Source organism: Phacochoerus africanus, chromosome 1 (genome assembly GCF_016906955.1).
Source record: "Phacochoerus africanus isolate WHEZ1 chromosome 1, ROS_Pafr_v1, whole genome shotgun sequence".
In the NCBI taxonomy this organism is placed as follows: domain Eukaryota; kingdom Metazoa; phylum Chordata; class Mammalia; order Artiodactyla; family Suidae; genus Phacochoerus; species Phacochoerus africanus.
Genome location: NC_062544.1, coordinates 36,068,184 through 36,094,263, shown reverse-complemented (window position 1 = coordinate 36,094,263; position 26,080 = coordinate 36,068,184). Strand labels below are relative to the sequence as shown.

The 26,080-nt window shown below is 36.4% G+C and overlaps 1 protein-coding gene across 2 annotated transcripts in view; it reads right to left on the bottom strand.

The window, feature by feature from the left end:
• The window catches only part of ADAMTS6 (ADAM metallopeptidase with thrombospondin type 1 motif 6), a 322,344-nt gene that overhangs the window by 195,385 nt on the left and 100,879 nt on the right, over positions 1-26,080 (bottom strand). For both annotated transcript variants that reach the window (XM_047752832.1, XM_047752915.1), the window contains exons 8-9: positions 8,799-8,842; positions 3,909-4,014 (exon numbers count right to left, since the gene is read on the bottom strand). In XM_047752832.1, the coding sequence (XP_047608788.1) occupies positions 3,909-4,014; positions 8,799-8,842 (150 nt within the window). The remainder of the gene's footprint in view (positions 1-3,908; positions 4,015-8,798; positions 8,843-26,080) is intronic.

Genomic DNA, 26,080 nt, shown 5'->3' with positions numbered 1-26,080 from the left:
AGGAAACTTGCTTCTTTTAGAAATGAATACTTTAAAATTGAGTCCTTACTTATCTTCCTCCACGGCTTAATTTTACCCTAAACACAGTTAGTGGTAAACTAAAGATTAGGCATCCTGGGCACAACTGCCTATAGGATAAGATTATTAGCACATGATGTTTTCCAAGAACTCTCCTAGTTTGTTCTAATCTCTGATCAATATGCCCTTTTCGCAAGTACTGTTATTCTAGGCAATAACCCAGAATACCATCATCATGATCATGCCAAGATCTCTTCAGGAGATCTCCTGATATCAGTTTTGATGACTAAAATTCCCCCAAAGGAAGAAGAATGCATGTCAGCCCCAATTCTGATTCCTATCTGAAAACCTGTTTTTTTTTTCCCCCTTTTACTATAAAACTCCCCGCAATTCTTCCCAATGGGGGGCACAGTCTTTAAGGCCTGCTGTGGCCCCCTTTGCCTGCCAAAGCAATAAAACTATCTTTTTCTCCTTCACCCAAAACTCTGTCTCCCCATTTGTATTCAGCACAGGTGGACAGAAGTTAAATTTCGGCAACAATAACGAACTCTCATTCACATGTCATCAAGATTATAAAATGTTATTATTCTTGCTTTATGTTTCTCTTTTTTCCTCCTTTCTTTTAAAAGCAAATCTCAAATGTCCTGCCACTTCAGTCATGTATATTTCAATGTGCATCTCTAAAATAGAGGGGTTTTTTTTAAGATCTCTCTTAAAAAATTTTTTTGATACAGTGTAACAATATTGGATAGCTTTCTCAATATACTAGATGCCTGGTTTAATTCTTGTGGCCCTTCTTCAGCATTACATTTTTTTCAACTTCTGAAACCTATGGTAACTAAATAATTAATTTTAAAACTTCAAAGAACAGTCTTCCTCATAAGGTTTCATTAAGTGTTGATAGCTTATAGCCTACATTAAAGGAGACATATTACTTAAATATAGCATAAATCTCAGTTTTTCATTTGACAAGGAAACTAATTTCTTGTTTTCACAAAGGGATAAACAGAAGTAAAAGTGGTCACTAAGGCCTAGATAAAGAAAAAATTTATCCATTGCTGTTTAAAATGGATATTATATGCCTATATAAGTATACATTGGGTACAAAACCATATTCTATACAACCTAAACATAGGTATAAAATTTCACAATCTAGTAACTTAATAGAGGCACTTTTCACTAATTTGTGGCAAATATTCTTCACTATGACAAATCTGCAGATATCACTACATCATTTAACATTCATTCTACTAAATGATAAGAGCTATAGGAACTTTTGCCTTAATTCTTTTTGTTTGTTTGTATTAGGGCCGCACCTGCAGCATATGGAGGTTCCTAGGCTAGCGGTCGAATCGGAGATATAGCTGCCAGCCTATGTAACAGCCACAGCAACACCGCGTCTGCGACCTACACCTCACCTCATGGCAATGCCGGATTCTTTACCCACTGAGCGAGGCCAGGGATCGAACTTGCAACCTCATCGTTCCTAGTCGGATTCGTTTCCATGACGGGAACTCTTATATTCCATAGAGTATAGACTACATCATACTCTAGATGAAAAGTAAACTTGACATATTTACCATGACTATTGTATTAAGAAGATGAAAAGTAAACTTGACATATTTACCATGACTATTGTATTAAGAAGAATAGAGAGCACAATATTTTAATGATGACATGACTTGTACCAGAGTTAACTTGCTAAATTCCTTAAAGCTAAACTTTAAGAACTTAAAAGCACCTAAAAGGATTTTCATCCATGAATAAGACAGTATGTTAAACATATCCTATGTAGTTATTTGAGGAAAAGTGGATATGGGGTAGTGTCATAGTAATCAACGTGGAAAGAAAGCTAAATTTTAGGGTTTCAAATAATATTTTTGAATTGAAGCATTTCTTCTAGCTCTCAATACAAAAGCATTTTGTGGATTCCCTCCCTCCCCTTTTTTCTTTTTTTCTTTTTTTCTTTTTTTTTTTTGTCTTGTTTAGGCCTGTACCTGCAGCATACAGAGGTTCCCAGGCTAGGAGTCGAATCAGAGCTGTATCCTCTGGCCTACGCCACAGCCACAGCAATGCCAGATCCAAGCTGCGCCTGTAGCCTATACCAGAGCTCATGGCCACACCACATCCTTAACCCACTGAGCAATGCCAGGGATCGAACCTGTGTCCTCATGGAGGACGAGCCATGATGGAAACTCTTCCCCCCATTTTTAACATTCACATCATCAAATAAGGATTAGCTATGAAATAAAATTACTTCTAGGCACATAAATTTTGAAAGGTATATTCTACTTTTCTTTTAAATTTCTTCTACAAACCATTCATCTTAGGAAGAATTAAAAGGAATTATCCATAGGGTCAACAAAATAATCTAGGAATCCTGAGAGTAGCTCAGTTAGAATCTTAATAAAAGATACAAAGAGAGATTAAACCCTCACCTTGGCTATTTAAGAACATATAAGAATGGGACTTAAAATGCACATGTTGACACTGACTAACTTGTGGCTGCATGGGTATTAGTGCTCTCATACACACATTATTCATCTGCTGCATGTTACTTGTCTGGACTTTTCAATTTAATTGAATCTAACAGAACCTATTAAATTCAGTCTGGTCACATAAGATTATGACAGTCATTAATGAGTCAGGTTTTTAAGTAGGTTGAAGATAAACTGCCTGGTTAAGAGGGCTTTTCCCTTTTGTTCCCCTGCTGTTAACTGCAATGGAAACTTGAATATCAATATTTTTAGGACTTCATTAAAAGTGTAATGCTGACTCTTCCTTGTATCTGAATTAAGTCAGGTTTGAAACTTGGTTACTTGAATTCATACATAAATCAATACAAATTTGGTAAAATTTAAATGGAAAATTTCAAAATAATACAGTATACTGAACCAATTTTACTCTCCACTTTGAACAAAGAAAAAGCCGAAATACAGATTTATCTCAGGAATGACCTCTGAGGCAAATATATAATAAAGAAATAAACATTCATGTTTATTTCTTCCTATTTCCCCCATTCATTTCTCTACCAAAAAATGTTTATATATATTTAAATCATATAAACATCAGAAATTTTTGCAAACAGGCTGCTTGTTTTAGTTAAAAATGTTTAAATATCCTTTTAAAGTTTTCAAACTTCTCTCCCCCCATGTAAGCAAAATTTTACATTTACTATTGCTTATTGTTTGAAATGAAGAAAGTAAGTGTTTTATTGTTATTGGGCAGTGGGTTAGGGGAGGGGTTATCATTGGAAGTTTTGGGCACAGATTTACTTAAAACAGATATTAAAACTCCAGATACTCCTAAAAAGTAGTGAATGAAGATGGTATTTCACTACTCTTGTAATACCAGGGTTTGTTTTTGTTTTGTTTTTTTTTTCACTGACACACAAATATCCTCAAAATACAAGATGTAGAACAATGATTACATAAACCTAGAAAAGGCATGCTCACAGCTATATGAAGAGTGAAAACTCAAAGTATATTTCATGGTAATGGCGTCAGTGATGATTTTAAATATATATATATATATATATATGTATTATCACTTGAGGAAAAGAAAGATCTATTTAAACAGTCTGACTTTGAGAAACTGGGTGTTGAGTTGACCACGATAAAGCTAAATTACATCAAATGTATATAACAAAACTTAAGTGTGGTACATTCAACCACTCTGAGGACACTAATCATTGAATCAGAAAAATTATTTAACAAGTCTCTAGTTCTTAGGATGATTTATCCCAATACCTTAAATGATAACATTCTCTATTGAAATCAGACAGAAAAGCAGTAAAATACAGTTGAGCACAGGCATGCCACACAGTAGTTATGAGTTGCTCAAAAGAGTGGAGTTCTAAAATTTATTTTGATTTTCTTAAACTCACTCACTTGTGACCAATCTCATGTGCAATGGTAAAAGCTGAACCCAGGCCAATGTCTTCATTAATGCTGCAGCTCCTTTCAGGCTCACACATTCCAGCCACAGAGGCCAAGCCTGAATAAACAGAAGGAGACACAAGGGTCAAGCCAAGGTGTTTCAGTCTTAAAAAGCCCATACTTATAAATGCCTGGATTCTTTTTAATAACCTCCATGCACAGAAGGAGCAGTTGGCAAAAGGTTAACTTTCTAGTCATTTGCAAAATCACTGGGGGGAGTTTCACTTTGCCGGCTAGACATTAATATTTTTTGAACTGCAGTCAGTGCTGGAAAATGTCTAGACTAGGGGTTAGATTTATAAATTTTACTTCTGGTAACTTGGGACCACCTAGTAACTTGAGCCAGAAGAGGGAATTCAAGAAAGCATTTCTATTTTAACATTCTTCAGTCTGTAGAAAGCAAAATATATCCACATTATTTTTCTAAAGAGATCTGTTTAAGTTTAGTGGGTTCATAAAAATATACAAGCAACTTTTTAGTTACCAGAAAAAGGGAATCCCAAATGCTTTTTTAAAGTGACATTAAAAAAAAAAAAAAGACGAAAAAGAAAAAAAGAACAGTAAAGATGGGAAGTTTTTGCTTTTTTTTTTTTTGATCTTCTGAAATTAGTCCTGCTAGTGATGCAACCATTCTTTAAGTATTTGAATGGCCAGAACGTCATTCACACATTCAGTGTGGTTCTCTCCTCTCCCATCCCCCTTAAATGCATTAGAGTTTTAGTAATAAAGCAAGAACCATGGTGTTAATTCACAGATTCTAGTGAAATACGTTACTCAAGGTATTCTTCCCTTGAGAATTTTACTATGTAAAAGTTTTAGTATTTACTTCCAAATGAATGTCATGTTCTGTGAATTAGTATATAAAATTAAAATAGTGCTGAGAAAAAAGAATTTTTATAGAAAAGATAAAATGTCATGTGATATAAGGAACCAGAAACCAAATCATATTTAACACCAATATGTTCTAAAGTTAATTAGAAGAAATGGAAGGAAAAATGGGAAAATTATTTTATATGTTAGTAGTCTGCTATCATCACTTAATAATTACTTTCCCACCAAAAGTGATTTCAATCCAATTCAATTAATATTTATTGAAGGCAATGAACAATATTCTGTGATAGGTACAATGTCCTAGGTACAGTAATTTGAAACAATAAAATCTATTCAATTCATATTTTTACTGACAAAATAAAGCTCTAGAAATTGTGTTTCACTGTATACATTAGTTGTTTTTCATAGTGTTTTACGTGGGAGGGGCAGGAATTGGGAAAGGAGTTGATTTCTGTCTCAAAGAATTATTGTAAATACTAGTGATACCCTTGCTGTGCCCTTCTGTTCACTTAGTAGTCTTGGACCTGAAGAAGAGGAAGTAAAAAGAGGCAGAAGTAAAAAGAGGCAGAAGTAAAAAGATGACTAAATTTCTTGTTTTGGCTAATCAAAAATATTCAATAAATATGTCTTCTAAAATCCACTGAGAGAAGAAATGACAGAGGGAAAATGCAAAAAGTATGCAGTACATTTTCTGGCTTTAAGCTATCGGGTTCAATATGGGTGATGATATGGGAAAAACAAGGCCACTCTGAATACTGTTTCTGATTTGAGCTTCATGAAATTTGGTTTAAAAATAATTACTAAGAATAATTAATGTTAAATTTACATTTCTTATATTTCTGAAAATATAGCATTCCATAGGTTAGCTTTTTGTTGTTTGTTATGTGCCATGTGGCCCTACTTTTTTTTTTTTTTGCTCTTTTTTTTTGTCTTTTCTAGGGCCACGCCTGTGGCACATGGAGGTTCCCAGGCTAGGGATCCAACTGGAGCTGTAGCCGCTGGCCTACACCAGAGCCACAGCAATGCCAGATCCGAGCCCCGTCTGCGACCCACACCACAGCTCACGACAATGCTGGACCCTTAACCCACTGAGCGAGGCCAGGGATCGAACTCGCAACCTCATGGTTCCCAGTCAGATTTGTTAACCACTGAGCCACAACGGGAACTCCCCATGTGGCCCTATTTTTAATTGAGAATTCTTAATAATTCCCCAAGATTTGGAAGCACAGATTTACCTCTGCATCTGATATAAGACTGTTACCTTCACTAAAAAAAACAACTTAAATAACCACTACTTATTGAAAATACAAGGTAAACCTTAGCTAAAAGAATACTTGAGATGCTAATGTGTTTTTCACAACTCCCCATCATTTTTTGTATTCCTGTAAAATTGAAGCTGTCAAAGTTGTTATGTGTGACTGTGTTAATAGAGGTTTGATTACTATTCAGGTCATTTAGATTTCCTCAGTTTGATGGCCACAGTTTGCGCTCTTAAACCTACTTAGCCATATTACAGTTGTCACAAGAAGCACTAAGTAAGAGTGTATGCAAGAACCAGCATGGAAACCAATATGAAAGTTACCCAGAGGGACCACTTAAAAAGGAAAAACCTGATCAATCTTTTAATTTTTATTTATTTTTAATTTTTTTATGTCATATAAAAAACACATATATGTGGAAATTAATAAACTATCAAAATTGAAACATTATTTAGAAAAAAATAAAAGGAGAAGTAGGATAGGAAAAAATCTCAAATCTAGTTTGGCGAGAATGATGACAGAAGTACTAAGCAGTGTTATTACTAATGTCCCAGTGAAGAACATATCTCAGTATAAATAAACTACCTTCAAAAAACAAAACAGAATATGTATAGATCTATACATATATGTATAGCTCTCTCTCTATATATATATTTCCTTAAAATATACACTAGAAAATATAAACCAAGCTTGTAACTTCTTTGAGGTGCAGTGAATATTGTACCTAAAATTAAGCACTTAGTGCTTATATTATTTGAACAATAATAGAGCAAATAAGTTAAACAGTAGAGATAATTTCTACATTAAATAATGATATAGGTTCATTTTTATAGTATTCTTTACTGATGCCTTTATATTTCCTTAAATGATTTTAATAATATCCCTGCAGCATAAGGGCAGATATTACATCTACTTCATAGATTAGGAAACTGAGAAACAAAGAGCTAAATGAACTGTAAAAGGTAATACACTGAAACTGCCAAAGCCAGCTGTGGGTTGGTTTCCAGTTCATGTTCCCTTCCTTTGGATTACTGTTGGTCTTGTTAGCTAAAACATAATGAAAAAATCTTTTTGATGTGAGCCCTCTTGGCAAAGAGCTCTTTCTTGGGTTATGCTTTTTCTTTTGTCATTTTAAGGCTGCACCTGCAGCATGTGGAAGCGCCCAGGCTAGGGGTCGAATTAGAGCTATAACTGCTGGCCTACACCACAGCCACAGCAACTCGGGATCCAAGCCGGGTGTGCAACCTACACCACAGCTTACAGCAACACCGGATCCTTACCCACTAAGCAAGGCCAACGGATTGAACCCGTGTCCTCATGGATACTAGTTAGGGTTCATTACCGCTGAGCCATAGCAGGAACTCCTGGGTTATATGCTTTGTAACTAGCAAACCTTTACACCTTATTTGTCATTGGCAGATTGGTATTTCTTCTTAGCCATAAATCCTGAGGGAAGTGGGAAAGGAGAAGCTTGGGAAGCCAGGTAAAATCATTAAAAAAAAAATTTAATTTCTGAAGCGATGTTTCACTGAACTCCCCAGAAAGTTGGGTAACATCTTTTCTCCCACCTCTACTTGAAATTTGATCTTCCCAAAATTCTCATGAGATGCATAGGAACAGATTTCATAACTATTCCTTTACAGATAAGAAAAGTGAAACTTGTTACAGAACCTAGAGAATTCACCTTCAGTTGCTTAACTTGTGAGTCTGTAAAAAGTCTCTCTGACATTGAAAAAAAATCATGGAAGAAAACAAACTCCCATTTCTTAAGATAAATCTAGTTGCTTAACAATTTAGTCACCTCGAAAGCTACAATTTCCCCCCATTTGTATTTGCAGTTAACTTTTAACAAGTATGAAGTTATGCTCTTCCGGAAAATGTGATTTTGTTGTTGTTGTTGTTGCTATTTCTTGGGCCGCTCCCGCGGCATATGGAGGTTCCCAGGCTAGGGGTTGAATCGGAGCTGTAGCCACCGGCCTACGCCAGAGCCACAGCAACTCGGGATCCAAGCCGCGTCTGCAACCTACACCACAGCTCACGGCAACGCCAGATCGTTAACCCACTGAGCAAGGGCAGGGACCAAACCCGCAACCTCATGGTTCCTAGTCGGATTCGTTAGACACTGAGCCACGACGGGAACTCCGGAAAATGTGATTTTTAAAAATTCTATAATAGTACAGAATTGCATTTTAAAAAATGATATTTGGGAAGCACAAGAAAGACAATTCTTTCTTCTCTCTCTACCTTTGGCTGTAGTACTTTACAAATTGCTTTTCTTCTGTTTAGGTAATAAACTTTTCCAATAATATCTTAAATTATGGGACTATAATCCTCCACAAAATTGGACCCAAAAAAGTACTGTTTGTAATGCCTCTCCATGTATCCCCCAAGTTTTTTTTTTTTTCCTTTCCTTTCCTAGACTGAGATGTGAAGTTGCTGATTGCTTTAATTTGGTCTCAAACTCCATAGTATTTTTGGAAAATATATTACAGAGATGGGTTATACGAAAATGAGTAGTAACTTTTACCATTACTGTTTGAAGATTTCAAATAATCTTCTAAGTTGTTTTTAATCACTATTCTACTTGTTTCCTAGTTAAGTGACATCCACAAAGTTCAGGTTTAATACTTTACAGGAATAATTTCAGACATGCCAGAAAGTAACATTACCTAATTAATAATGACGAAGAGTGAAGTCATTGGACCAAAAAGATAATCTGAACTATCCTTCCTTTATAAAAAAAAAAACTTACCCAGTGTTCCACAGGGCTTATTTTTATAAGTGCAGATATCATATCTATAGAGGAGAAAAAAGAGAAATGAAATTTGTAATCTGATCAAATTTGTAAAATATTTTCGTATATTATCACATTTCTGCCATGGAGCTCTGGTTGTCAGACCACAATCAGTGCAATTATGAGCAGCCAGCTGGAGTGTCGGCATTTTCAGCACTCTAGGGGACATGCCGGCTGCACTACACTCACAGCCTCTGGCTGCAAGCCAATGGGACACCTGCCAGTAAGAAAGAAAGGTTAAAGTGGATTTTTGTAATTGCAAGTTCCATAAAACCATCTACCATACTGTTTTGAAGCTAGAATAGCCTGTCTGCAGATTGCTACTGCTTCTGCAAAAAGCAAATGGGTGGCTTTTCATTCCCACTATCTTTTGGATCTACTGGAATATTTTTTCATTAGCCTCAGACTATATTTTATACTTCTGAGCTTTAAGCAATATTTGGAATTCCTTCAACTCTAACACAGGTTCTTGCTTAGACAAAAAAAAGGGCAATACAGCAATGGAAATAAAACTGATATCACAGAGTTTTCCTAATTGTACACCAGCAATTTAATGTGGTTAAAACACAAATATTTTATAAACAGCTAAAGAAACAGTTCAATAGAAAGCTTTTCTAATGTTGGTCAGATACTTATTGTAATGCTGTACTGCAATATAAAAGATGGCATCCATAAAATAATGTTGCATATTTTAATATTTAGTATATTTAAAGTGCAAAATCAGTATCCATGTGGACATTTATTTTAAGTTATAACATCCTTGTAAACTAATCCCTAAAATCAAAAATATTCAAAATTCTAAAGTGAGAATAAAAAAATAAAAGTTAAAAAGACTGAACCCTTTTTTTAAAATGCCACACCTGTGGCATATGGAAATTCCCGCCCAGGGATCAAATCTGCGCCGCAGCTCAACCTATGCCAGATCCTTAACCCAAATGCCAAGCCAGGAATAGAACCTGCACTGCCACAGAGACAACAATGGATCATTAACCCAATGTGCCACAGCGGGAACTCTTACTTCCATATTTTTATAAAATTATTCTTTCATATTTTGCTTTTTAAATGTCTTTTTTGTGTTATTTCGTATTACATCCATTCTCTCATAACTATTTTTCCTTTTTTATGCATAAATTTCTGCTGCTTTCCCACAAATATCTCTTTGTTGCCTGTACCATATTTCTACAGAAGATAAGAATTTTGATGAGTTATCTAAGTCAAGCTATGTTACACTTAAACCATGACTTCTGAAATTAGGCCAAGTATGAACTAGCTCATTTTAGCTTCAGTGTATATCCCTTAATCTTCTCACATCTTTTATTTATTTATTTATTTAGTCTTTTTAGAGCTGCACCCATGGCATATGGAAGTTCCTAGGCTAGGGGCTGATCCAGAGTTGCAGCTGCTGGCCTAAGAAACACAGGATCTAAGTGGCATCTGCGACCTACACCACAGCTCATATCAATGCCGTATCCTTAACCTACTGAGCAAGGCTAGGGATGGAACCCATGTCCTCATGGATACCAATCGGTTTTGTTACCACTGAGCCATGACTGGAACTCCTCACATCTCATCTTTAAACATCATTTTTCAGCATCATGCCATGACAATCCTCACAAATTTCACACTGCATCCCTTTCTTTCTCATGACTTTCTCATTTTTACCTCACATCAAATTCACTCTGTACTCTATCTGCCATACTATGTTTTTGCCTTATTTTCCTCCAAGCCTGAGCCACTTCAGGAAAAACTCCAAGGAAAAAAAGTGCAAGTAATCTTGCTTTATCCCAAAACAAGTGTGCTTATAGGATTTAAATTGCTGCCACATGAACTGAAGAAATAAGAGACAAGGAAAAGGAGTTCCCCATTACCGACTCTCAGCATCCTGTAAGCAAATCAGTCTGTACTAAATTTTGACCAATCCAGATGTGGCAAGAGCCCCTAAACTTGAGCATTTGGTCTAAACTACAGGCTAAGCCAAGAAGTACACTGGAGTCCTAATTAGTGAGAGAAAAGATGAAATATGATTAGAAAAGGCTCTCTGGATTCTGAATTTGGATAAAAAAGCAACACCTTATCATGGTGATACTTTTTGTTTTCTTTTTATGGAAGAATAGTAAAGAACTCAAGGCAGATTTTAAAAAAAAGCTTAAGAAATGTGATCATAGGAGTTCTACATTAAGCCAAATAACTAAAGAAAATCAGGGTTCCTTTTGGATAAGTAGACGTGTGCATACATTGTCATTTCCTTATCCTAAATTCACAAGCTTGAATTGATTGAGCAAGATTAAAACCGGACTTGATTCAATATCTGTTACTATTACATTTTCTATTGTGGATACTGTCAACCCTTTAAGGTCTTCATTTAAGCAAAATATCACACTATCATACAATGATGAAATACCTGGATGGTTTCTTCAAACCTTTTCCAAAAACTAAATTCCACTCTTATATAAGAGAAACAATCATTGCAAAGGATTCTTTTCAATGATTTAGTTTTCAAAAGTGAAATGAACAAAATCTAAACTCTGAGTTTCACTTAACAGAATCACAGATCAACTTCTAAACAGAATGTCCTACATACTGTGCTGTCTCATTTTGTTCTTTTAGATGTTGTGGCAAAAGCCAAGTTGATAGAGACACAGCACTTTCCTGCTTACTTTACATGTACTGAGGCAGCAGCATTATAAAACTGACCTCATTTCTAAAGAAAACTGTAATAAAATAATGAAAACAAAAATTATTTTAACCCAATATATGTTGGAAAATAAACCACTGTTTATGATAAAATTATAAGACCACGTGTCTTAGCTTGTGCTGCTGTAACAGAATGCCATAGATTAGGTGGCTTAAATGACAGATATTTATTTCTCATAGTTCTGGAGGCTGGGAATTCCAAGATCAAGGTGACTGCAGATTCAGTGTCTGGTGAGAGCCCACTTCTTAACTTGTACACAGCTGCCTTTTCCTTGTGTGCACACATGGCCTTGCATTGGTGCTTGCTCATGAAAAGAGAAAAGTTCTGGTGTCTCTTCTTCCTCTTATTAAGGACACTAATCCCATAATGAAGACTCAAACCCCATGTCTCCATCTACACCTAACTACTTGCCAAGGCTCCTCCAAATACCATCACAATGGGAGTTAAGGACATCAACACTGGAATTTGAGGTGGGGGAGGGAAACAGTTAATCCATAACATGTCACTCTTATACCCAAAATTCATGTCCTTCTCACATTCAAAATACATTCATCCCAACCCAACAGCCTCAAGTCTTAATTTATTCCAGAATCAACTAAAGTCCAGAGTCTTAACTATCATCTAAATCACTTTTAGTGTTCTCTACTGAACAGACTTCCTCACTTTTTGCAATTTGGACAGGATGAGGATTTTCCAAATCTTGAAATTCCAGTTTCTTTTTGCTTAATAATTCCTCCTCATTTCTCTCTTGCATTTTACTGTAAGCAGTCAGGAGGAACCAAGGCATTCTTTCAAAGCTCTACTTAGAAAACTCCTCAGCTAAACATCCAATTTCATCACTCACAAGTTCTACCTTCCACAAAACACTAGAACAGGAACATAATAAACCAAGCTCTTTGCCACTTCATGAGAAGTTTCATCTTTTCTCCATTGTCCAGCAACCCCCATTTCTGACTAAGACGTTGCCAAAATGGCCTTTCCATCAATACTTTTTTCAATATTTTGCTCATAATTATTTGTGTATTCGCTAAGAACAACGAATATTTTGCTACAACTCTCTTATTTCTGAGCTCTCACCAGAATCGTCTTTTTAAAATCCCTTCACAGCAATTTAAGCTTCTTCTAGCAGACACCTCAAAACTTTTCCAGCTTCCACTCACCATCTGGTTTTAAACCTCCCACATTTCTAAGCATTTGTTATAGGAGCATCTCATTTCTCAGTACCAATTGCTAAATTAACGTGGCTGCTATAACAAAATGTCATAGGCTGGGTGGCTTAACCAACAAACATTTATTTTTCATATTTCTAGAGCTAGGAAGTCCAAGATCTAGGCGCTGGAAGATTCTGTGCCTGGTGAAGGCCCTCTTGCTGACTTGCAGAGAGCCACCTCTTTGCTGTGTTCTCATATGGCAGAGACAGATGGGGTTCTGGTCTTGTCTTATAAGGGCACTAATTCCATCATGGGGGCTCTATCTTTAAAACCTCATCTAAAACCAACTACCTCCTAAAGGTCTCACTTCCTAATACTATAACATTAGGGGTTAAAATTACAACATATGCAATTTAGAGGAGCAAAAACATTCAATCCACAACACCATTTATTTATTTATTTATTTATTTATCTTACAGCCGCAGTTCCCAGACCAGTGGCTGAATCAGAGCTGTACCTGAGGCCTATGCCCCAGCAATAGCAACAACAGACCCAAGCCACATCTGCGACCTACTCCACAGCTCATGGCAATGCCAGATTCTTAACCCACAGAACCAGGCCAGGGATTGAACCTGCATTCTCACAGAGACAACATTGAGTCCTTAACCCATTGAGCCACAACAGGAACTCCCACAGCACTACTTTAAAAACAGCTAATCTGGGAGTTCCCATCGTGGCAAAGTGGTTAACGAATCCGACTAGGAACCATGAGGTTGCGGGTTTGGTCCCTGCCCTTGCTCAGTGGGTTAACGATCCGGCGTTGCCGTGAGCTGTGGTGTAGGTTGCAGACGCGGCTCGGATCCCGCATTGCTGTGGCTCTGGCGTAGGCCGGTGGCTACAGCTCCGATTCAACCCCTAGCCTGGGAACCTCCATATGCCGCGGAAGCGGCCCAAGAAATGGCAAAAAGACAAAAAAACAAAACAAAACAAAACAAAACAAAAAAAACAGCTAATCTGGTTCAGTTTATGCACTTTAGTTTAAAAGTTATATTTTTAATAATACTCATCTCTTTATCCAAATGACATTATCTTGGGAAGTTAACTTGCTGATATTTTGAACACCTAAAGCCTATATGCATATTATCTGATGAGGTGGCTTATTATTATGATGATGTGAATGTTATACAATAGTTCTCAAAGATATATTAGAGTTATTTATTTAACAAATATTAGATATATTTAGCTACTACTTCTTATCGTGTGTCAAAGGTTACCCATGCTTTTGCTCATGGAATGAATTAAAGATTTATCATTAGACTATAAGACATAGCCCTGGCTATTTACATCATGATATGAGTTTTCCACGTATTCTACTAGGGTGTTTCTATTGGGAAGATAGAGATTATTAGCAAGGAATGCCCTTTGGCCTTACCAAATTTCCCCAAACCAGTGTAAAATATTTATCTACCTGACAAGACTGAAACTTTCAAATCTAAGTTATAAAGGCCTACCAACACAGGGTTTTCATTCCTTTGCAATCACCAAGAGCCTCAGTTTGACAGATAACCATTTCTGTCATCTGGGCCTATCTTCAATACTATTTCAATACTTTTCCATCTCCTAAGTAAAAGTATTACATTTCCTGGTTAACTAAGTGATTTTCTCCTTTATTATTTGTCACTAAATCATGATATATTATTTACAATGAGTAAATTGTTATTATATCTCTACAAATTCACGCAATGGAGTATTACATTGTTTACATCCTGTCTTTTAGTTAACAATGTATTTTATTTTATTTTTATTTATTTATTTTTTATTTTTTTTATTTTCCCACTGTACAGCAAGGGGATCAAGTTATCCTTACATGTATACATTACAATTACATTTTTTCCCCCACCCTTTCTTCTGTTGCAACATGAGTATCTAGACAAAGTTCTCAATGCTACTCAGCAGGATCTCCTTGGAAATCTATTCTAAATTGTGTCTGATAAGCCCAAGCTCCTGATCCCCCCCACTCCCTCCCCCTCCCATCAGGCAGCCACAAGTCTCTTCTCCAAGTCCATGATTTTCTTTTCTGAGGAGATGTTCATTTGTGCTGGATATTAGATTCCAGTTATAAGTGATATCATATACAACCCAACAGCAAAAAGCCAATCAATCAATGGAAAAATGGGCAAAAGACCTGAATAGACATTTCTCCAGAGAAGATATACAGATGGCCAGCAAACACATGAAAAAATGCTCAACATTGCTGACTATAAGAGAAATGCAAATCAAAACTACCATGAGATACCACCTCACACCGGTCAGAATGGCCATCATTAATAAATCCACAAATAACAAGTGCTGGAGGGGCTGTGGAGAAAAGGGAACCCTCCTGCACTGTTGGTGGGAAGGTAAACTGGTACAGCCACTATGGAGAACCGTTTGGAGATACCTTAGAAATCTATACATAGAACTTCCATATGTCACCACAATCCTACTCTTGGGCATCTATCCGGACAAAACTCTACTTAAAAGAGACACAAGCACCCGCTTGTTCATTGCAGCACTATTCACAATAGCCAGGACGTGGAAACAACCCAAATGTCCATCAACAGATGATTGGATTCGGAAGATGTGGTATATAAACAATGTATTTTAAACATCTTTCTACGTCAGTAAAGAAATGTGCCCATCATTTTAATGACTTTATCAAATTCTACTGTAACAAAATTTATTTAAACAATTCCCTATTGTTGAAAACTTAAATTGTTTCCAAGTTTTCATTGATACAAACTTAAGCACAATGAACATTACTATATATTTGCACACCTGTCTGAATATTTATTCATATTAAAATCTTAGAAATGAAACACATTTAAGGATTATCATTCAGGAGTTCCCATCATGGCTCAGTGGTTAACAAACCCAACTAGCATCCATGAGGATGTGGGTTCACTCCCTGGCCTTGCTCATTGGCTTAAGGATCTTGCGTTGCCATGAGCTGTGGTGTCGGTTGCAGATGTGGCTCTAATCCTGCGTTGCTGTGGCTGTGGCAAAGGCCAGCAGCTACAGCTCCAATTCGACCCCTAGCCTGGGAACTTCAATATGTCGCATGTGCAGCCCTGAAAAGACAAAAGAAAAAAAACGATTATCATTCATATTGTCATGATTTCACCCTTGTGAGAGGTTGCCTTATGCCCACCTCTTTGCAGTCTCAAGTCTTATTTGCCTTCTTTTGGTTTCTTGAACATGTCACCTTTCCTACTATTTCATGAGCTTTGACCTTGCTTTTCCCTCTATATGAAACATTTTTCTACTGACTCTACTCTCTGCTTGGTTTCTCCTACTAATCTTTCAGATTCCAAGTCAATGCACTTCCTCAAGGAAGTCTTTCCTGACTAGATGAGATTACCCTAATAAACACTTGTCAAACTCCCTAAATTCTTCCTTCATAGCTTTTACCAGACTGGTAATTTCATGTATGTCTTTCCCACTAGACTGCAAATTCCTTTGAGATTAGGGACTGGGCTGTTTTGCTCACTACTGTTTCCCAGCACCCAGCACAATGCCTGGAGCACAATAGGTATTTAGTGTTTACAGAATTAATGCCCTCTAGAAAAGCCCTATTAGTTAAGGCTTCCATAAAACTATTCCCCAATACTTTTGTCACTAGTTAATAAGAAAAATGTTATTTTAAGGTACTGAAACAAAATTAAATAATGACGTTTTTATACATTTGTCGGGGAAGCAGAATTTTTTATTTTTATTTTTATTTTTTTGCTTTTTCAGGCTGCACCTGCAGCATACCCGGCTAGGGGGTGGATCAGAGCTGTAGTTGTGGGCCTATGCCACAGCCACATCAAACCCGTGTCCTTGGAGTTCCCGTCATGGCTCAGTGGAAATGAATCTGACTAGGAAACAGGAGGTTGCAGATTCGATCCCTGGCCTTGCTCAGTGAGTTAAGGATCCCACATTGCTGTGACCGGGGTGTAGGCCGGCAGCTGTAGCTCCAATTCAACCCCTAGCCTGGGAACCTCCATATGCTGCAGGTGTAGCCCTAAAAAGCAAAACAACAACTAAAAATCTCATGGATACTAGTCGGGCTCATTACTGCTGAGCCACAATGGGAACTCCCAATTTTTTAAAGGCACATTTAGTAGAGCATTGCCCTGGTAAATAGATAATGGAATAAGTTCAATTCATTGAAAATTTATCTACTAAAATATTCTTTCAGATTAGTAAACGTCAAAGTTAAACAATTTTTTTTTCAACAAATATTTACTGAGAGTTTTCCATGTGTTAGGATAAGGAAAAACATGGACAGAACTAACATATCCCTCAACTGAATAAGCTTAGAAACTTTTCTAAGATCAATAAAGATTTCGTCAGGCATCACCAGAAAGAGAAAATCTTTCCACTTTTTTACATCACTAGAGTACGATTTATTGGACACAACTTTAATCATTTTAAAGTTATTTTTGTGCCCTCCCTTTACTTCGTTTTTTCATAATAACTGGATAACCTCTTCTCAGGGTAGCTGCATTCATCCTTTGAGCTCCAATTCTACTAATTCACATCCTTAAGTATTTCCTGTTGGGATATATGCAAATGTCTTCTACCCAATTCTATCTACAGCTTATTAGTCTTAAAGTGTAGCTGTTCATGCTATTCTGCCACTCAAAAACGCAATTGTTCCCCCAAAGCTAAACATTTTAGCTTGGAGTTCAAGACCCCTCAAAATCAATTTATCTTCCTAGCATTTTCCTTTACTCTAGCCAAATTTGACTAGATAGTCACCACTTTCTAATTAGGCCTTGATCTTTCTTGTGTCCCACATTTTCATCACGCAATATCCTTCCCCCCATCCCACATTTTGATCATGCAATATCCTCCTCCATTTCTACTGTGAAATTCGAGACATCCTTTAGGCCCAGTTTAAATATTTCATCCTTCACTATACCTAAAGTGATCTATCACTTCTCTAATTATTACAGCATTCTTTTTTTTTTTTTTTTTTTAATCTTTTTAGGGCTTCACTCACAGCATATGAAGGTTCTCAGGCTAGGAGTTGAATCAGAGCTACAGCTGCCTGCCTCCACCACAGCCACAGCAACGCCAGATCTAAGCTGCATCTGTGACCTACACCACAGCTCACGGCAATGCCAGATCCTTAACCCACTGAGTCAGGCCAGAGATGGAACCCACAACTTCATGGTTCCTAGTTGGATTCGTTTCCACTGCTCTGCAATGGGAACTCCTATTACAGCATTCTTGTGTTTCACATTGTTGTTTTTACCACAGTTACTTACATAAGCCTCATTTTCCTTCTAAATACTATCATCAGTATTTTAGGGGATAAAAAAATCTCCCCATCACCCTTCCAACACCTCAATAAAAAAAACAGAAAGAGAGAGAGAACAAAAACAATGACTGTGAGAGTCTTATGGGTTTCTTATCCTTGGGATATTTATATTTCTCACTGTAAAATTATTAAATGGTTCCAGATTATGATTAAGCTTTTCATGTGGTTTAGCTACAAGAAAGAAAATTGCTGCTAATGTTAACTTGCAAATTTCAGTCCACTGTTAGCCATATTTATCACTGTAAGTTAAAAATGAATGGGGTATTTTTACTTCATATAGATCAGCTTTTAAAAGTTTGGTTAATTGTAAATGTATCTTTAAAAGTCGATTTGCATGCATGCTGACAAAAAGTCGTTTTTTAAATCTCGAAGGTTAAGGACCAGGTTGTACAATATACTAAATTGCCCTGATTAATGAATGCCACCTAGAGATACATATTTCTTTCGTTAGGGATTTAAAAAGAATTTCAAGGTGTTCCCGTCATGGCGCAGTGGTTAACGAATCTGACTAGGAACCATGGGGTTGCGGGTTTGATCCCTGGCCTTGCTCAGTGGGTTAAGGATCCAGAGTTGCTGTGAGCTGTGGTGTAGGTTGCAGACGCGGCTCGGATCCCAGGTTGATATGGCTGTGGTGTAGGCCAGTGACTACAGCTCCGATTCGACTCCTAGCCTGGGAACCTCCATATGCCATGGGAGCGGCCCTAGAAAAGGAAAAAAAATAATAAATAAATAAGAATCTCAGTATTCTTTTGCAGTTGCAAAAACAAACACATCATGTACTTTTAATATTAAAATATTTAAAACCATTATAGCACCTAGACCAAAAATGGATAAGACTGGTCAATGAAAAGTTGATTCTCAAAAAAAAAATTAACAGGTTGCTCTTACATTAGAAAACAAACTACCTGCTCACAAAGAGCACAACTTCCTTTAGCACAAATAAAAAAATTACATTTGATATCAATATGAATGAAAATGCTTTAAAAATAATGAAAAATTGATCGATCCATTTTATATTATTTATAATACAAAGATAGTTTACACAAATGACTACATACTTTACCACATCTAAATTTTTTTTTCTTTCCAAACTTTTACCATATCATCTTTTTAGTTTTACAGTACATGGTAGACCACAACAGCTCTTTGCCTTAAAATAAAGTACACAGTTTATTTTGTCTTCTTCCTCAAAAACCTCAAAACCAAAGAAGTTATTTAAAGCAAAAAAGGAAAAGCATAATATACAATGTAAAGCATTGCTCAACAGGGATAAGAATTTCTCTATTGTTAGCACATGGGTCTTTTAAATCAAACCACAGGCAACCAAGAGTCTAGTTCTGCCTGTCAGGACTTTAGTAGCTGATTTGCAAAGATAAATAGTTTTTATTTATGGTCATAAAGCTATTTACCAACATTAATTTTGAATTTGACTGAGTTTCCAAAATACATATGAAAGGGTTACTCGTAGAAAAAACACCACCACAGTATTATCATTTGTAAATATGTCTATAAAATAAAAATACATTTTATCAGAAAGGGGGATCCCCTTTCAGGACCGGAGAGTGTCTAACACTCAGAAATGAATGGTCAAAGGAGACGCATGTGCTGACAAAGCAAAAGACTTTATTGGGAAGGGGGGCCCAGGCGGAGAGCAGTAGGGTAAGGGAACCTAGGAGAACTGCTCTGTCACGTGGCTTGCCGCCTCAGGTTTTATTGGAATCGGGTTAGCTTCAAGGTTGTCTCCAGCCATTCGTCTTGCTTGGCCCTTGTTTGTTCTGACTCAGACTCCTTCTTGGCAGCACTCACATCTCTCAGCCGAGATGGATTCTGGTGCCAAGGATTCTGGGAGGTGGTCATCTCTTCCCTCCTACTGGTCCTTCTTAAATTCTTCCAGTTAGTTTTACAAGACATGTTAAGGGCTGGTGTCACCTCCCAATTTGTGGCTCCTCCCAATTTCTCCCAGTTAGTTTTTGGGGCAGCACCATGTTCCCTGTTGGAGCTTCCTGCTGTGAGACAGCTTGTGCAAGCAGTTATTATCGTGCCTGGCCAAGGTGGGCAGTTTCAGTCAACCATTCCCTAAGAACTCCCCCCTGAGAGATTTAATACTCAAGATACTTCTTGGGAATTGGGGCAGAGGTCTCTTTCTTCCATAATTCTTTCCTGATGGGAGTGGGCCTCATCCTGCCTAATGGAGTAGAAGTTTCCCTCCACATGATCTAAATTGAGATATTCCATGTCCAAAACGGCTTCCACCCTCATTGTAACAATTTAGCCTGAAACTGTTAGACCCCATCAGAGATAAACTTTGTTAGCAACTGAAACACACAGGGCCAGATAGGAGGCCTAACAAGATGGTTACTGTAGGGCACAGAAAAGGAAGGCAAAATTTGCAGGATGTGTATGATTTTCTTCTGATTGGTTAGTGATGAGGTAACAGGATAGTGCTCCAGGAATCTTGTGATGAGCCTAAAGTTAACTTCCTCGACCTCAGTGGGCCTCAGTTCTTCAGAAGAACTCAAAGATATTGTTATGCATACTCTTCGAGGAGGAATCGGGACCCTGCCCCAAGGCTGCACCACCACATATGCTACCCTGAAAACTAACTGGGAGAAATTGGGAGGAGCCACAAATTGGGAGGTGACACCAGCCCTTAACATGTCTTGTAAAACTAACTGGAAGAATTTAAGAAGGACCAGTAGGAGGGAAGAGATGACCACCTCCCAGAATCCTTGGCACCAGAATCCATCTCGGCTGAGAGATGTGAGTGCTGCCAAGAAGGAGTCTGAGTCAGAACAAACAAGGGCCAAGCAAGACGAATGGCTGGAGACAACCTTGAAGCTAACCCGATTCCAATAAAACCTGAGGCGGCAAGCCACATGACAGAGCAGTTCTCCTAGGTTCCCTTACCCTACTGCTCTCCGCCTGGGCCCCCCTTCCCAATAAAGTCTTTTGCTTTGTCAGCACAGTGTGTCTCCTTTGACCATTCATTTCTGAGTGTTGGACAAGAGCCCAATCTTGGGACCTGGAAGGGACCCCTTCCTGCAATATAATCATTTCTCTGTTTTATTGATATTTACCATTAACCAGTTATTAATAAACAGCTGTCATTTGTCTTCTAAAACACGGTCTAGTTGAAGAAATATGGAGCGACGTCATATTGACTACCCTCTGATTTAATGGAACATCAAACAGAATTGAATAAAACTTGAATTATGTTATCTCTATCAAGACAACTAGATACACTTTTCCACAAGTACTGATCACAAGTCAGAATTAACTGTTAATTTTCCTCAGAATGAAAAAAATGCAGGTGTACCTAATGAGCCACTACAATGATAAATGCCTCAAAGGCCCTGTGAGCAGTCTGATGTTATCAGTAAGGATCTACAGTGTTGCCAAAGATTTCACATGGCCTATAGTCACTTAATCTAACATTCTATGTGTAAAATTTTTCTCATATCTAATCTAAATCCTTCATGCCACAGGTTAAGTTGATTTCTTTTTGTTTAACCTTCAGTGAACACTGAGAACATCTGTTCTCCATTCTTTATACATAAGTTAAATACCTCTAAATCTTCTTTGGAATAATAATCCCTGCAACTTTACAATTTTTCTTTTAGGTTTCTTTTTCAACCTTCTAATCATCTTTGTGGTCCTCCTCTGAACTTCCTCCAAGTTCTCCACAACCTTCTTTAATGGTAGAGCCCAGAACTAGAAACAATGCTCTCATAGGGGTCTGAGCAGTGGCAAGTACAATGGGAAAATAATCTCAAGTTTCCCACATTTTTTATTCTTATTTATGTGACCTTATATTGTGTTTCCTTTAACCACAACACTACATTGTTAATCCATAATATTATTCCTGTACTACTGAGTGTCCTTCCAACTTTATTTAAATATAGTCAGTTACTCATCCTCTGCAGTTTATGCCATTTCCCTCTCTAATCATAGTGCTTTCTATTTGCCCCCTACCATAATTCATTATTCAAGTTTCTAATCAATATTCCAGTTAGCTAAATTATTTTAGTCTAACACCACTTTCTACTTTGACATGAGGTATTGATGTCTCTTATCATACTTCTCTCCAATTCCGGTTGCCAATAACTTATTAAGAATGTTAGAAAAACTAATTGCTACATGTCTATAAGTAAGTGTTCTTGTAAAACAACAACAAAAAACCCCAAATGCCAGAAGTCATCCTCTGAAAGACTATGATTACACAGGCCTTTTCAAATTTGCTCAATCACCTTCAGGTCCTAGCCCAACACTATCTCATGGGCTAGAGGGTAGAATATAAGGGAAAAAAACAAAAACAAAAACAAAAAAATTTTGAATACAATTTCAAAAAGTCTCAAAGACCTAGATTGAAATCTCTTTTGCAGAAAACAATGAAAAACTTGCAGGATCACAACATACTCTAACTATTTGGGTTACCTTGCTCTACTAGGTATTCAATTCAGTCATTAGTCGAACAAAATTTGTTTGAATAACTTTACTGATAAATATCAAAAAAGCACTTTCATAATGACCTTATTACATATGGAACTATGTCAGATAAAAGACTAAGAAAATTAAATTGACCTGGTTTCCACTGGGTACGAACTTATTAACTTGGAAGTATACACAGCCAGATAAAATCCATCAAGTCACCTACTACTTTCACGGACATGAACTACACATTAAACAATGTTAAAGAGTAAATGTACTTAAGAGGCGAAAGACAAGGATCAGTACTTAATTGCTAGGAAAAGAAAATAATCATGGTGTTCTATGCTCCATCTGAACAAAGCTGTTCCAGCCAACTTTTAAAAATATCAAGTGAGCACAAATATTGTCCTCTACAAAGTGAAAAAGCGAAAGATGTTTATAACTTTTATAGTTATAAATAAGAAACAAAGTTAATTGTTTAAAGTTAAAATGGCAACCAAAGGAGGAATTTTAAATGATTAACTATATTAGGAAGATTCACATAAAGTTAGTGGTTTAAATCAGTGAAATTATTTTCCACAAGAGAAAACGCTAAAAGAGAATATCTAAAACTGATAAATCAATATTATTTACAAACAGAGCACTAACTCTCAAAAGCAATAGCTGGGAAGGAATAGGACAAGAGACTATTTCTTTTTAGCATAATAATGTATTATTTTGGTTTTAAAAATCTTTCATCTCTTTATTGAAACAATCGCAAATTCCAAATTTCACATCAGTAAGCTGCATAATTTCAAAATAACAGTAACTCTTTTATCAAAGATTATGAAGCAGTTTATAATATTCTACATCCTGTAGATTCCCACTAAATTAAATTCACAAAATGGACACTGAAAATTACATTTATAGAATTTTAATTTAACTAATAGCAAGCTAGGAACTGCCCTGCAATTTATTCTGAATTTTCAACAAGGTTTCCCTGGAGGATGCTAAACTAAAAAATTATTAACCCTAATGTAGTTAAGATAAATAAAGTGTCAGGAAAGTTTTGCGGCAAGTATGAAGGTCTGTTTGGCTGATAAATTTTTTATATCTGCCAATTTAAAGAATTCTTAACCTTTCTTCCAAAACCACTATTCTTTTAGTCTTGCGAGCACTGTAAAAGTAGTCAGCTTTTTTTTTAGAAGAGTTATAAATCAAATGTGAAATCCCCAAATGCTTGGGCTGTTTGAGGGCCAAATCTCATATATCTTTTTGTTTCAACTTTTTGTTCCATGCCCCTTATGTTGCTTCCAAGACCAAAAATTTTTCTGAGCAAAAGTCTTAATGGTCAGTCTTGTGGAGTCATTGTAACCCAAAGATGTGTCACAATGTGTGTGGTGATGTTCTGCTACAAAAGCATCACATTGAGGTGAACATCAACATGAATATAACATGATAATGAATCATTGTGTGATTAGTTAAAAGATGTAATGTGGATGATGTATTAAAACCGTACAAAGACAAAGCAATAATCTAAGGTGGGAATGTTTTTCAGACATAAAGAACAAAATTCTAAAGTGCAGAATGACCCTCAAAATACCAAAATAGCTGGAAAATTTATCTTTACTCAAAGACTAAACTTCCAGTATGAACTTAATTCCTATGCTATATAAGACATGATTGTACTCTCACCAAGAAATCAGTATGGCAAAAGGGAAAAACTGTGACACTCACATTTGGCATTATGGAACCAAGAAAAAAAAATTCAACCAAAGTAAAGAGTATTTTCTTCACTCAAACTGAATGACTTCTCAAAATTCATCTTTAGCTTGTCATGGCACATAGCCATTTAGGTTTCAAAATAATGAAACCTAATGACCACTTGAAAAATAAAACACAAAGCTACCTTGGATAAACAGAACTGGGTTTACTCTACCTACGGAAAACGAGTAAACATGGAAATCAAACACTCCTTTAAAGTATGATCAATATGCTACTTTAATAACATTATCAGTCTCATTTAAATTAATTTTTCAGGGTTTGTTTTAGTACTATAATTGGTATAGGAACATGTTTAATAAAACTAACAGTACATATTCGTCTGGTATGAGATTATTGAAGAAAATACATCTGGAATTTATAATTGCTATCATAACATTAGATTATATATTTTAATTGTTTCTTATTTATTTGTTTATTTATTTATTTATTTTTGGCTGTGCCTGTGGCATGTGGAAGTTCTCAGGCCAGCAATTAAAACTGTGCCACAGCAGCAACACAATGCCAGATCCTTAACCTACTGTCCCACAAGAGAACTCTTGATTCTTTGTTTTTTAAATTGCTTCCTTCTATCCTCTAATTTCATTACTGCATTCCTCATTACTGGCTAAAATAAAAGCAGAATCATTCCTACAATAAAGTGATGCTAAGAAAATATTTATGCTAGTATGAGATTTTTTTTCATACCAGGGCTCCTACTTTTAGTAGACATAATTTATCTTACATTTAAATGATCAAAAATCTAAGCCTTTTCAGATTCTGTCAATACATTATATACATTCAATTCATCAATATAATACTTATTTTGTAAGCTGACAGCCAGAAAAATACAAGGATTCACAAAAAAATTTAAAGTACAGATATTTCTACTAATAATCCAATTAAATAATCTCATTCGCAAATATTTTATCTTGAAAATGAAACAATTTTATAGGTCTCTGTTTCAAACTAGCTGTTCTCAAAGGAAAGAGCTGAGAACTGCATCCTGTTCTTGGTTGTGATATGTCAGTGAAACTGTCTACAGTTATGTCACATGAGGATTGCTATTTTTTCCCTCTTGTTTATCTAAAAAGTATATTCCATGCAATACAAAAAAGGAGCCAAACAATATGATCCCATCTCCCATGATCCAGAAAGCAGCTGACTATGCTTTTTTTTCCTACCTTTTCTTTCTTTCTTTCTTTCTTTCTTTCTTTCTTTCTTTCTTTCTTTCTTTCTTTCTTTCTTTCTTTCTTTCTTTCTTTTTGTCAAACCTGCAGCGTATGGAAGTTCCTGGGCCAGGAAACAAATTCAAGATGCAGCTGTGACCTACACCACAGCTGCAGCAATGCTGGATCCCCTAACCACTGAAAACACACCACAGCAGTGACCTGAGCCACTGCAGAGATATCATGGTATCCCTAACTGACTGCGTCATAGCGGGAACTCCAAGTTGTGCTTTTCAGCTCTTGTCTCAGGGAAGATATTTCATACTTTTTCCTGTTTTAATATTTAATATCTTTTGTTTACATACATTTCCATCTCTGCAAAGGATCCCCTCTGTGTATGTCTCTTCAAATTAATCCAAACCGATGACACCATTTATCACTTTGCTCCAACTCTATTTTGCTGAGAAGCTGGAATTAGGGATTTTAAGTTCCAAACAAATATTGATAATAGCTGCTCCATGAAGTTTTAAGGCATATTAAAATTTTGCATTTTGGAGAATGCACATTGAAGGCATTCAGCTTTCTACCTCTGCTTTCCTTCCATATCTAAACTCACTTTTATTTAGCTTTTAATTTTAAATAAAGATATTGCATATTTTTCAGTAGTGATAAAAATAATAGTGAAATAAATCTTTAGTGCAGATTGG